We start from the raw sequence: 14310 nt of genomic DNA on the forward strand, positions 1-14310 counted from the left end.
CTTATAGTGAATGTCATTAATCACAGGTTCAACTATGTTAGCTTACTAATTTATTATTACAGTTGAATGAGGTGTGTCTCTACTCACTGTAACTATCTGTAAAACAAACTTCAATATTTCTCATTTTCACTAGGCTTTAGTTTGTTTAGGTGCTGCTTGTTTGTGTTTGTCCGTTTTGACTGTCCTGTTCACTACATGTGTTTAAGTTTGATTTTTTTTTTTTTTTTGTGACTCATATTTCAGTATGTTTGAAACAAAAATGCTTTTTTTGCATGAGATTATGAGTCTCAGATATGCTTTTAACTCTTTATTTTCTGTTTTGTCCGGTTTTGCCCCTTTTATCAGGCTTGCCCTGCATTTATTTCTATCCACATTCCTATTAACTCAGGCCAATTTCCCTATCTCTGGTAAAACAGAGAGAAATGTATCCCCAAAGAATGATGCTGCCACCAGGATGTGTTATTGTGTGTGTAATGGAAATATGTGTATTAGGAATCTCACCTAAACAGTGCACCTTCTTCCATATGTTGTAAGTCCCCATGCAATTGGCTGGTTGTGAACAGGACTTCCTAATGCTTTCTTCTTCCAATCCTGCATAAAGACCAAATTTGCGGGGTGTATGACAAAACAGTTGTTCTGTTGATAGACTCAATGTTGACATGTTGACAGAATAACAAGTTGTGCTATCTATCTATCTATCTATCTATCTATCTATCTATCTATCTATCTATCTATCTATCTATCTATCTATCTATCTATCTATCTATCTATCTATCTATCTATCTATCTATCTATCTATCTATCTATCTATCTATCTATCTATCTATCTATCTATCTATCTATCTATCTATCTATCTATCTATCTATCTATCTATCTATCGTGGTGCGGGGAATATGGGGAGCAGGGAGCGCGGGTATCGCGGGAAATAAACCAGTCACGTGGTATAACAACCTTTCGCGTCGTTACCATGGAGCTGTTTGTAAAGATCCGATGCTTATTGGTTGCCCTTTGTTTTGGGCGACAAATTACGTATGCTCATTGGTCGATATGGGGTAAGCTTTTAGCCAATGGCGAAGCGCGCTTTTTCAAAACTGTTGAAGGTCCAGGAAGTTGACAGGCCCTTTTTTTATGGCAAGAAAGAACTGGACGAAGGAACTTTAAATCAGCACAAAACGTCTGGTAAACCAAACAAAATTGGAGTAAGCAAATAAAGCGCTTTTGGTATAGTCAATTTAACTTTTGAAATGAGTGATACATGATTTTATGTCTTTTAAAAGTGTCTGAAATAAGCAACAGTTAGCCTTCGGTCGTTGGTAACGTGTTTTAAACGTAGCGTTCTGTTTGCGTTAAAGCTAAATCCTTTGTTTGCTGATGTTTTGTTTTTTTCCTTTCGCGTGTATTACTTTATTTACAGCCTGATCAGCGACGTTTGTTGTTTTTCTTAATACATTTACATTTTGACGATATTAGATGCATTTTTTTCTTGTTAAGCACTGTCAATTTTATTCTCACTATTTGTATGTTTGTTCGTGGATTTATGTTTGGCTGCTCAAAGGTTTTATTGTCCCATTTCTTTCTTATTTATTTGCTCTGATCTTGAAATTTTCGTTCTCCCTCAGTCAGCATCATGAACTCCTCTTCAGTCCTTCATCAGCAAAGTCAGAATAAAATTCGCAGTGAATTTCGAAGGTAAATTATTTAAATAATCACTCATTCACTTTTTACCCTCTACCATTTGTATGTGACTTATCAAAATACAGTGCCTCCTTGTGATTCATATGATTATGCATCACAAGAAATTAGCAACAGAAAGCTAGTGGTGACCTGAGAACTTGTACTAGCTTTGTAAGAGGAGTTACCTTATGTATTTATGTCAACAAACATTTGAAAGAAGGTGATTTTGTCCTATGGCAGCAACATTTCAGCCTTCATGAAAAACTCCATGTTTGGCAGCACCTGAAGGCACCATTCCTACTGTGGAACATATTAGCAGCATCACTTTCTTGCTATTTTTGAGCAGGAGCAGGGACCCTGGGCAGAGTTGCTGGGGATAAATACACGGCAATCATGGGAGAAAACCTGAACAACAGCCCTAATCATACAGCTAGAGCTGCAATGGAATAGTTTAGAACAAAGGATATTCATGTGCGGCTCAGTCAAAGCCCAACTGAGGATCAGCAGCAAGACTTGAAGATTGCTCTTCAAACAGTCAATATAAATGCACACCAAATGTTTCTGATTATTGTTGTGAAAAAAATAAAGAAAAGTGTAACATTTTAGTTCAACAATTCTGTCACCACACAGAATGAAGAATGACTACAACATAAAACAAGCAGAGCCAAAGCTTTCCAAAGTTATGTCTTCACTACACCTTTCAAACAAAGCTGGTGAGAACAAAGATCCTGCAGAATCCGGTCGAAAGCCACCTTTGCAACCAAGTGGGAGCCGGCTTCCAGTGCTCGCAAAGTCCCTTAAACTTCAGGCCTCCTCTGAATTCAAGCACTGCCACAAGTGGGAAGAGAAGCCTTTAGCTGTAAGTTTCTCCCTTCCACAAACCGGTGAACATGTTTTCTTTAATTTCATTGTTTTTAAACTCTTTAATAGTTGCCCTTTTTCTCTTGCAGGGTAAAGCAAAGAAGAAGAAGCCATGCACCCGGCCCATACCGTTTAACTTCTCACAGACAAAAAGCACAAAGAGGGCAGTTGAAAACCGTGAACCTTTAACAGTCCCTCAATCAAGGATTCATGCTAATCAGTCTGACCACAGTGCATGCAAAGCAAGACCCAATAAACATCGAGATGTCCTAAAAAACAGCAGGGATTCACTCAAAGATTTAGGAAAATCCGATGGAATATCAGGGCAGCCCAGTCCGAAATTAAAGACTTCGGCCCCTTTGAATAATCTTTTGTCCACTTCTGGTAACACAGTGACTCGGAATGTAAGTATGTCCGCTGCCTGGGCTCATCTTCGTCCAGAGGTCAGTTCTAACCTGCTTGCTGGCAAAGAGCCCTCCAAGACTTCACTTGCCGATCAGACGGCATTACTGACAACACAGACCAGTCGTTTAAAACTTTTAAATGGTGAGTGCTTTTTTTTTTTTGTCTTTTTAAATTACTTTTTTTTTTTTTTTTTTTTCTTAAAATTATGTTAATTGTGTGAAATTATTGCTTTTCATTTCTGGTGAAGGGGAGAACTTCCAAACAGACCATGTGGCTTTGCTGAGTATCCTCCGGAACGAGGTCATGGGCCATGCAAGTCAGCTTACTCCAAAACACTCAAAACCATACAACTATCTAGTGAGTTGGCTTTTTACCTCAGGGTCTTTGATCCTAGTTATGAATATTTCCTACTGATTTCTGTTATTAGTGCTCAGGAATCTTTGGGGTTGCACGTTTTTACGAATTTTCCTTTTTGCAGCCTCAGCGAGTGTCCATTATGAAGAGTCAACAAAAAGATGGGCCCACTGCAGGTCAGCACTGAAGAAGACAGCATGATTCAAATTTTGAAGCAATACAGTATTTTTTTTGTGTGTAATATTTAAATAAGCCCTGGAGTCTCTTCTTGTTGTCCAGATTGCACAAAACGTAGTTTTGAAGTGCAACAATATTGATTCTCCATCTAAATTGAACAGACTATATGTAGTCTGTACTCTAGTCTTATATTTGGAGGTGCTTGTACAGAGACTATACCGGAACAACCTAGTCAATTAGAATACAATTTAAAAGAGTTAATTTGTTTTGGTCATTCAATTCAAAAAGTGAAACTCATAATTTGTGGATACATAAGGAAAAGGGTGAAATATCAGGTCTGTATTTCTGGTAATTTTGATGATTATAGACTCCACCTACTAAAAACTTATAATTCAGTTTCTTGGGAATTTAGAAAAAGACTAAGACCAATAAAGAATATATATTTACTACACAAATATTAAGTTAAGGCTGCACAATGAAGGGGAGGACATGTGATTTGAGAGTTGTGCAGCGGGGAAACTGCCACCAAACTTCCAAGATTTGGCTTCATCTTAAGTAAATAAATACAGGTCCTTCTCAAAAAATTTGCATATTGTGATAAAGTTCATTATTTTCCATAATGTAATGATGAAAATTTAACATTCATATATTTTAGATTCATTGCACACTAACTGAAATATTTCAGGTCTTTTATTGTCTTAATATGGATGATTTTGGCATACAGCTCATGAAAACCCAAAATTCCTATCTCACAAAATTAGCATATTTCATCCAACCAATAAAAGAAAAGTGTTTTTAATACAAAAAACGTCAACCTTCAAATAATCATGTACAGTTATGCACTCAATACTTGGTCGGGAATCCTTTTGCAGAAATTACTGCTGGCACTGCTGAGGTCTTATGGAGGCCCAGGATGCTTCGATAGCGGCCTTTAGCTCATCCAGAGTGTTGGGTCTTGAGTCTCTCAACGTTCTCTTCACAATATCCCACAGATTCTCTATGGGGTTCAGGTCAGGAGAGTTGGCAGGCCAATTGAGCACAGTGATACCATGGTCAGTAAACCATTTACCAGTGGTTTTGGCACTGTGAGCAGGTGCCAGGTCGTGCTGAAAAATGAAATCTTCATCTCCATAAAGCTTTTCAGCAGATGGAAGCATGAAGTGCTCCAAAATCTCCTGATAGCTAGCTGCATTGACCCTGCCCTTGATAAAACACAGTGGACCAACACCAGCAGCTGACACGGCACCCCAGACCATCACTGACTGTGGGTACTTGACACTGGACTTCTGGCATTTTGGCATTTCCTTCTCCCCAGTCTTCCTCCAGACTCTGGCACCTTGATTTCCGAATGACATGCAGAATTTGCTTTCATCCGAAAAAAGTACTTTGGACCACTGAGCAACAGTCCAGTGCTGCTTCTCTGTAGCCCAGGTCAGGCGCTTCTGCCGCTGTTTCTGGTTCAAAAGTGGCTTGACCTGGGGAATGCGGCACCTGTAGCCCATTTCCTGCACACGCCTGTGCACGGTGGCTCTGGATGTTTCTACTCCAGACTCAGTCCACTGCTTCCGCAGGTCCCCCAAGGTCTGGAATCGGCCCTTCTCCACAATCTTCCTCAGGGTCCGGTCACCTCTTCTCGTTGTGCAGCGTTTTCTGCCACACTTTTTCCTTCCCACAGACTTTCCACTGAGGTGCCTTGATACAGCACTCTGGGAACAGCCTATTCGTTCAGAAATATCTTTCTGTGTCTTACCCTCTTGCTTGAGGGTGTCAATAGTGGCCTTCTGGACAGCAGTCAGGTCGGCAGTCTTACCCATGATTGGGGTTTTGAGTGATGAACCAGGCTGGGAGTTTTAAAGGCCTCAGGAATCTTTTGCAGGTGTTTAGAGTTAACTCGTTGATTCAGATGATTAGGTTCATAGCTCGTTTAGAGACCCTTTTAATGATATGCTAATTTTGTGAGATAGGAATTTTGGGTTTTCATGAGCTGTATGCCAAAATCATCCGTATTAAGACAATAAAAGACCTGAAATATTTCAGTTAGTGTGCAATGAATCTAAAATATATGAATGTTACATTTTCATCATGACATTATGGAAAATAATTAACTTTATCACAATATGCTAATTTTTTGAGAAGGACCTGTACATTGATGTTTCTGTGGTGTGTGGTTTTGTGAACTTCGGGTTGGTTTTCAACCTGGAAACGACAAGATTATTCATTCTCTAAAAGAGGAGAATAACTAGAGCTTGTTCCTTCTTTTGACTAAGCCAGGGGTTGAGAAGAAGCTTGGTGACTGAACAAATAATAATAATATATTTAATTTATAATGCACTTTTCATTCCAAGGAATCTCAGAGTGCTACAATTGAAGAATAAAACTACACTAAAGTAAAATAGTAATATTTAGCAGTTAAAAGCTTTCCGAAACAGGAATGTCTTAATTAAACTCGTATTGGGTTGACTCAAAATCAAGCATTTAAAGTTCTCAAAGTTCTATATTTATGTAAAACGCACTTCTATTTCAGGCAAACAGATTTGTTTGCACCTTAACTTGACAAATTCAGTTCTCGTAATTGCAGTTTGCTTTTTCTTTTCCACTGCACATGTAGAATTAGCTTGTTTCAATGGTAGACAGTGGACCCAAACAGCACACTGTTCTTAAACTTACCTCCATACAGCCAGACAATCATAATACTTTGGAATACATATTAATTCAGGTCGAGTTGCTAAAAAATCTCACTCAGTCTTTGTTAGCTTTATTCCTTCTTCATTAACTGATCACATTAAAATCACAAACTTCAATGTATCTTGGATGTTTATGTGACAAATTGGTGCATGATTGTAAAGTGAAATGTTTCTTTTTTTTTTTTTTTTACCAAAAATAACCAAGTACATTAGCCAGAACACACAATCCCAGTGGAGACACATGGTGAGGGCAGCATCATGCTGTGGGAATGCTTTTCTTCTTCAGTGAGTGGGAGTCTGATTAGAATTGAGGCTAAGATGGGAGCAGTCCTGTCAGAAAACCTGTTAAAGGCCTTAAAAGTTGGTTGGAGGGTTGCCTTTGAGGAGGAGAGCAATCCTAAACATGCAACCAGAGCTGCAACGGAATAGTTTAGATCAAATAGCACTTGTGTGTTGTAATGGCCCAGTCAAAGTCCAGATCTAAATTGATGTTTACTGACCCTCTTAGTCCAATCTGACTTCAGATTTGTATTTGCAAAACAACATGAAAACCATCTCTTATTTTCCCTCTGCTTCACATCTATGCTTCACCTGTTCTGGTCTATCACATAAAATCCCAGTAAAATACACTGAAGTTTAAGGTAATGACTTTACCAGGCTCTGTATATGTATGGCTTCCAGCTGAGTAAGCATTTTGTTCCTGTCTTTTTTTTGTTGTTGACAGGACCGATGAGGTTCTCACCAGACGCCGCTGCTCTGCAAAGTATCCTTCAGAACGAGGGCGTTAAGGCTGCAGGGACTATGGGTGCCACACCCAGAAATTCAGTGTGTCCATCAGGCAGAGGCACTTCAATCTACACTGTAGGAACACAATAAACCTCATGTCAATGCTGCTCATTCACGTTTCTGTTGTCTTTTAACAGCTGATTCTTTGTCATTTAGTTAACTTGCCTCATTTATTTCTAATAACTATGTCATTTAATGTTTGTTCCCGGTTTTAGGCTCAGAGAGTGCCTGTTAAGAAAAGATGTGCGGAGTCGACCTGTCGTCCAGTGGGTAAGATGCAGCATCGTTATCTTCAAACAGCTAATGTAACCTTATCTGTTTGATCTGTTAAGCCTGACGTGATCTGTTTTTTGCCCCCCCCCCCCGCAGCGGCGCTGAAAGAGACGGCACAAACAAAATGGACTCCACAGAGAATCCGCGACACCAAACATCAGCCTATGTCTGCTATGGTCTGTACACACACACATACATCTCATGGTTTCAATACGATTGGCACCTTGTGTTTGATGCAGCTTTGTCTCACTTTGCTGCTGCTTATGTTTTCAGAAGTGGCATCAGTCGTCATACGGCACCCTTGGACACAGAAGCTGCAAAAGCAACATTCAGCCACGTCAGGAGGTAGGACATAGTCAAATTTATTTTTATGTATGGGAGCTGCTACAGCAGTCTGTTTCACTACAGGTTGATGCAAATGTTTCCTTAAATTAAAGAATAGGCTAATAAAAGCAGTAAACTAAGAAGCAGCCACCGCTCTTATCAGATGAAGCCCCATCAGACTATACCACCATTCTTCTAATTCACTTTTTAGGCTTCAGCAGCAAGTCATTTAACTAGACATCAATGTTAAAAGGCCCAGCTGTATACTGTTGCACAACAAGACACCTTACTCCATTCGTTCATCGTCTTGCTGGTACCCATACCCCTTCAACCTTTTTACGTTTTGTCTCATCGCAAAATCTGTTGTATTCTACTGGGATTTTATGTGACACGAAGAAGTGCATAGTTGTGGAGGGAACGTGATTTTGATAATCCTTTTACACAAATATCTGGGTGAAAAGCATTTGATCGCTAATGAGAGAACATCGGTAAACAAACGGCATCATGAAGACCAAGGAACACTGCAGACAGCTCAGGGAGAAAGCTGTTGAAGATTGGAGCAGAGTTAGATTATAAAACAATATTTCATGCTTTGAACCACTTTTGTATATGAGTGGAGCTCACGTTTTCCACAATTTTGAACTGAACTATGCTGTTTTTTATTTATTTATTTTATATTCCAAATGTGAACTGATCCTAGCTCACCCTAGCGTCATTTAACCGCATTCCATTCAGGGGTAAATTACAGATTTACATTTCGTTTTTCAGGACCAAACTTTGGGTATTTTGTACAGAAATAGCAGCAGCATTTTCCCTCAGTGCCCCCTCCAAGTGACTGCTGAATCTGTGTGCGCTTGCAGTTTTTCTTCTTTGGTTAGGAACCATACTAGTAATGCCCGCTTTACGTCGGCACTCTCTGTAAACTGGACTCAATAGGAATATTAACCAAGGGCATAAGCAACAACCCTTAAAACTAACAGTATACTGATTTTGCTTTTACACTCCAAAGCTTTTGAAAATGTAAAAGAAAAAAAAGATTGAATACTTTTACAATGCTAGTGCACAATATAGGCTGGAAGCTCCCTTAATTCTCGGTTATTTTATTTGCGTTAAATGTAGAGTGTTGGCACAGTCAAGGGGATGACTGTTTTTAAAGATCAAGATAAACAGTTATGACAGTCACTCAGTGAATTATTGTGCAATTATTGAGCGCAGATCTTGATAGGCAAACTTTATCCTTGAATTTATAGTCTTGAAACACATGGGTTTATGCTCCTGCAATGGTTTCTGTACAGCCTCTGAGTCAAATATGCAAACAAATGTTTTCATGTATTGGTTGTCAAACTTTGGATAGGCTGAATGTGTGTATTAATGTAGAAATATTTATTCTGGATTTTGATATGGTGGAATCATTGAACTATAGATTTACTTTTAAATCTTAAATAAGCACCGAGTACATGAGACTCAGAGTTTATCTGTTTGTCAGCAGGAGGTTGTTCAGAGGTTATTTGATGATCCAGAAGACGAACAGAGCGCAGCTGGGACGGATAAAGATCCCTCAAAACAAACGGAGCAGATCCCAGTTCCAGCCTTCACCGTATGAAAATTAATTCACATTCAAAGTAGACATTTGATGTATTTAGATGGAAGAATTTGATTAGTTTGATTTCAATCCTTCAGAATAAACCTCCCAGTGAGGAGAAGGCAGAGGCGGAGAGGTGCAACAGTGATGATGATGATGATGAGGAGGGGGACCTCCAGAGTTTCCGTCAGGCACCACCAAGAGAGTCTGTCATCTTTTTCTCAACTGGTAAAAAGTTGATCAGAGCTCCACGGTTTGAGAACCTGGAAGGCTCAGAGCTGCAGGACCAGAATGATCCAGTTTCATCAGATCAGAGAAAGTTCAAAACTGCACACAGCGACCCATCAGAGCTGACTCATCAGATCAACTCTGCCGTTCATCACCTGCACAAATGTACCACTGACCCTTCATTTTTCTAATGATTCATACCACCCACTGATTTTAACACTTTTTTCCCCCTTCTGTGATAGACGTCACCACCCAGAAGGCTTGTTCTCTGAATCCTGCAGTGGCCATGATACGGAAACGTTTTCCTCCTCTGGAGGAGCTGCGAATGGATGAGGAGGTGGCAACCTACACCTCCGTGTCTGTCCCAGCCGCTTCCTGGTCTGTCCCCTCTCGGTCTTGCTGTGGAAACCCGGTGGCTTCCATTTTGCACTTTGAGGAGTCCACGGTGAATATATGACTGAATGGGGGAAGGGGTTATCTTCATCATTTTTTTTTTTTTTTTTTTTTTTGACTTGTTGGTAAAGTCTTTAAATCAAAAATCAATTCATAAAAGAAAACTCTTGAGATTTTACAGATAAATGTGATGCAAAAACCTCCAGACAAGAAGAAAGTGTGATAATAATAAATATTACAAAAAAAAAAGGAAAAACATAATAAAAAGAATAAATAAAATGATAAGGCACTCTCTGAGCCTATTAATAAAATTAATAGTTGACCTTTTTAGGAAAAAAAAACATATTTTGGGTTGATTAACTTAAAGTATTCAGCTGTATTTCCATGAGACAGTTCTGTGTAATGGATCTTCAGGTGTTCCTAGACACAAGGGATATCTAGTCATCCATTTACCTTTACTACGTCCATCCATCCATTGTCTGTCTGCCTGTGTACATCTGTTCTTCCATCCATACATCACTTTGTCCAGCTCTATGTGCATCAATACTGCAGTCTGTCCATCCTTCATCCAATGTCTGTCTTTACATTCATCCAACCCTTAGACTTTGTTTGTCCATAATCCATCATTTCCTTCGTCCTGCTTTCCTTACTTCCTCACTTTGTTTCTTCATCCCTGTCTGTGGTTTTTCTAGGTTTTTTATATAAAGCCAGACCTTGTTATGAATATCTTCTGCAAATACATAGTGAAGTTTTGTATTTATTCTTTAAAAGTTAGCCACAAATAGACAGGAAACTTTTCCTTTTAAATGTAGAAAGGTATGGAATTTTGGGACTTGAAAAAATGTGTAGTTACCCTGCATGGGCTCAGCTCCTCCTTCACCTTCAACCAGGAAAGAACATTACATTTTCTGCTGAATAGGGAACCATGGCTCATTTTGGTCGGTTCACACTTTGCTGCGAACCGCTCCATTGAACCTGAAGGTCACTGCTGGAGTACGGTTCACACTGGGAACCAGCTCAACTTTGTGTCTTCAATGCAAACAGCTCTTGCTGTGATTTTATGGGTTTTATAGTTCTAAGTAAAATGCCTCAACGTATACATCTGTTTTCAGTCATCTCCAGATTCACAAAATGAATGTGTCAAGCTCCCATAAGTCCATCAGCAAATCTAATTGTTTCATGATAGGACGCAACGGACAGATCTTCTGAGTCTTCTGAGAAATTATCAGTGTTGCAACTTACCTCTTGTTTCATTACCAAACCCCTGTCAGTCCAGGTAAAATCTGTTTTTACCAAAAAACCCCAAACTCAAACAGATTTTTATTTAGAAATTGTCCTAATTAAATGTATTCAACCCCTATAGCATTCTCCTCCATTTTTTCCAGCGTTGAATTCAAGTAGGTGCAGTTTATACACATTTAAGTTTAACAGAAAGGTTTGATGCCTTTTCATAAAAGTTTCTTTGGGGGCAAAATGTCAAGCAAATTAAAGTTTTAGTGAAAGTAAGGGGATGCCACTTCCACTGACCAAAGGTGTCGGGTGGGCTGCTTGATTTGCCAGATTATAATTGGTAAAAGGTGAGTAATGTCCACCCTGGTAGGATCCAAACATCCAAATATATACTTTGTAACTTTCAAGTTATTCAGTAGCTTTTGTCCAGTCGCAGCTGTTGAACGTGATTGGTTGTATTGTCATAATAGATTAGTGTTGTTAAACACAACTCAGCATAAATGCCGCTGATAAATTCTCTGTTTGTAAACAAGTATGCAAATATTAATGTCAGCATGTTTCCTGTTGTTTTCCAGAGATTTGTCCCGATTGACCATGATCTCTCTTCTGGTCCTTCATCCATGTTCAGTTCTTTACAGCAGCAGAGATGATTTGCACTGCAAGAACACTGAAAACCCAACCTCAGCAACACTGCCACTGCATGTTATGTCGTTTCAATTCACAGAAGACCATTCGATCAGTGTGTTTTAAAGCTGTTGTATTAATTAATGTTCTGATATATCAGAATGATTAGCATTGCTACTAATAATCCTTGTGTGGATTTAAATGATGTACAGGCTTTAAAGTATAATAAATTTGTTAGATTTACAGCATGTGTGTTTTATTTCTGCTGTGTTCACTTGGACTCAACTGTTTGCTGAAAATAAAACGTACATGGCAGAAAACTTGGGCCATGAATTAGGAAGAATCAAATTAGGTTTTCTTAACGCTGTGTAGCAGTCTGCTGGTTCTGTTTTTGAGGTTGCGGCATAGTTTGCATGATTGCAACAATTCAGAAAGTTTATGCAGACGGCTTGATGGGCCTCTGATGATGTTCGGAGACCTGTGCCTGCAGTGAAACAGATCCTGGACATGGATAAGGACACTCCAATGCCCCTTTCAGCTCCTTTCACTATTCTCTGCAGGACCATACAATCTAGTCATAAAGGCTTGACTTTGAATAGGAAAAATGTAAGAAACTGAATGTTATATGATGTTTTTCTGTTTTTAAACCATAAAGAACTAAAGCTACAAACTTATTAAACACAAACTATAACCTGTTCATTGAGAATGTATTTCTTTTCTTAAACATGGAGAGTATTCCTGGACAAGAATCTGTCTCCTCTGTCCTCTCAAACCCATTTGGGCACGGCAGATGGCCTCTCGTGATCTGGTTCTGCAGGAAGTTTCTTCCTATCTAAAGGGAGTTGTTCCTCTCCACTGTTGCCTCATGCCCACTGAGAAGGAGGTTCACATTTTAACAATTGGTGTTTGAAACTGAATTTGTCTTTATCACTTGAATAGAATTGGAATTTATGTTGTTGACTATGAGTCTGTATTTTATTGATATTTCTGGATATGATTTGGACCAGTTTGTGTTATAAAGAGCCTTGTGAGGCCATTGAACCTATAAGCATTTGACCAGTATAACCTTTGTTTTCTTACAATTTTCTAGATTAGAGTACTTGATTCAGAGATTAATTTAAAAATATTCTACTGTACCACAATAAAACCGGCATGGTTTTCCATTTCAAGTGGAATTTATTGACCAAGACTAATAAACCAGAACCAGAGGTGACCATAAGGATTTCTGCTGAAGTCCAGTGAATTTCTCTTTGTACTCTTACGAAGTCAGGAGAGGATTCTATGACGTGGAAAGTTGTCTTGCGTTCAACAGCTTGCCTATGGGTCAGACAGTGTTCAAGCCTTTTTCTGGAACATGTGACGAGGCGAACATACAGCCTCACGTTTGGTCACGGTACAACATACCGTGTAGGTGATGTTGAAAATGACCGGCAGTTAAATGAGCTGAAACCTGATGGACTGCCACATTGTTCAGAATGCAAAACATCCTTGATTACATGTTTATTAACTCACAAGTGTTTAATTTATGTTCACGACTAGGAAAAAATCTAAGTGCTTTAATGATTTAGCTATTATTTTAGAATTGTTTTTGTTTGGAAAAACATGTATTTGTTTATCTCAAATAAATGTGACTCAGAACTGAAAGTACGCAAAGAGCGGCTGGGTTCAGCTTTAGAGATGAGGGTGAGGTATCAGGGGTAGAATCCCTGCTCCTCTGCATAAAAAAAAAGTCAACTCAGGTAGTTCTAGGATCTGATCAGGATGCCCTTTATGGGCACCTCCCTTCGGATGTTTTCCTGGTTCAGCCCACTAGAGGGGAGACCCTGGGTGAGGTACATAACAGGTTAGAGGGACTTTATTTCCCCTCTGGCCCGGGAATACATGGGAATTCCCAGAATGAGCTGGAAAGTGTCAGTTTGGAGAGACAGATGTTACCTCCATGACCCGATGTTGAAAAAGTAGTGAAGGAAAGAATAAATTAATGAATGCATGCATGAATAAATAAATGTAAGCTTTACATAGACATAAATTGGAAAATTGATGAAATTGGAAATGGAGAAAAACAATTATTAAGGAAATATGTTTCTTTTTTACAAGTAAGATTTGATTTGTGGAAATCACCAATGGGATCAGTATTAAATGCCAAAACTGCTTAGCATACCACCACACAATGCCAAGGTAGTGACGTAGTTCCACAGCTGGCACTCTATTGGCTGGAGTTTTAATTCACAGAAACCAAGGGTGAGCCATGGAAACAAATCGTAAATAAGTGGGCCAAAGATATTACTGTAAGTCTGGGAGAAACTATTTTTTTTAAAAGTTAAACATTGTACATTTGCAGGTGCAATAACAGAGATAGGATAGTCCCTAAGAGTTTAGATTGTTTTTTTAGGGAAAGTGGAGAAAATTGGCAAAGAAGCAGAGGCTATCTGAGTTAAGGTTAAACGTGCAGAAGCGTGCAATCCACAATCTTTAACATTTTAGCCCTACGGCAACAGCTGAAACAAGATCCCTGTCCTTCAGACTGTTCTGGTTTCTCCTCATCAGTCTAAACAGCAATTTGTGAGGGCCATCAAGGTTAAAGTGGTGCTTTGATTCCAGTTTCTTCTTGGCACTTTGATTTGTGCCAGGAGGACGCTGGACACCAACTGTGATTGGGTGACTGTGGCTCCAGTGTAAGGTGCTTTGAGTGGTCGGTATGACTAGAAAAGCAC

The 14310-nt window shown here is 39.2% G+C and overlaps 1 protein-coding gene across 4 annotated transcripts; it reads left to right on the forward strand.

The window, feature by feature from the left end:
* The first annotated feature begins 1050 nt into the window (after positions 1-1050).
* LOC124873809 (trophinin associated protein) lies at positions 1051-11839 on the forward strand. 4 transcript variants are annotated; one of them, XM_047374958.1, is made up of 14 exons: positions 1051-1200; positions 1621-1690; positions 2306-2534; positions 2626-3082; positions 3189-3298; positions 3420-3471; positions 6881-7017; positions 7158-7212; positions 7312-7391; positions 7489-7560; positions 9026-9136; positions 9220-9514; positions 9592-9794; positions 11548-11839. In XM_047374958.1, the coding sequence occupies exons 2-14, from the start codon at positions 1629-1631 to the stop codon at positions 11620-11622; spliced, it is 1938 nt and encodes a 645-aa protein (XP_047230914.1). In that variant the 5' UTR covers positions 1051-1200; positions 1621-1628; the 3' UTR covers positions 11623-11839. The 4 variants fall into 4 exon arrangements, with proteins under 4 accessions (XP_047230914.1, XP_047230775.1, XP_047230844.1 ...); XM_047374819.1 differs by having other exon boundaries at positions 1053-1180; XM_047374888.1 differs by having other exon boundaries at positions 1053-1180; positions 9029-9136.
* Positions 11840-14310: the final 2471 nt, after the last annotated feature.

This window comes from Girardinichthys multiradiatus, chromosome 1 (genome assembly GCF_021462225.1).
Source record: "Girardinichthys multiradiatus isolate DD_20200921_A chromosome 1, DD_fGirMul_XY1, whole genome shotgun sequence".
NCBI lineage: Eukaryota > Metazoa > Chordata > Actinopteri > Cyprinodontiformes > Goodeidae > Girardinichthys > Girardinichthys multiradiatus.

Bases quoted from the DNA above. Each gene is read 5' to 3' on its own strand.
- LOC124873809 (XM_047374819.1), top strand. From the start codon at position 1,069: ATGGCGAAGCGCGCTTTTTCAAAACTGTTGAAGGTCCAGGAAGTTGAC. The intron at 7,392-7,488 runs GTCTGTACACAC...TTATGTTTTCAG, and splicing joins ATCAGCCTATGTCTGCTATG to AAGTGGCATCAGTCGTCATA. The intron at 9,515-9,591 runs GTACCACTGACC...CTTCTGTGATAG, and splicing joins CGTTCATCACCTGCACAAAT to ACGTCACCACCCAGAAGGCT.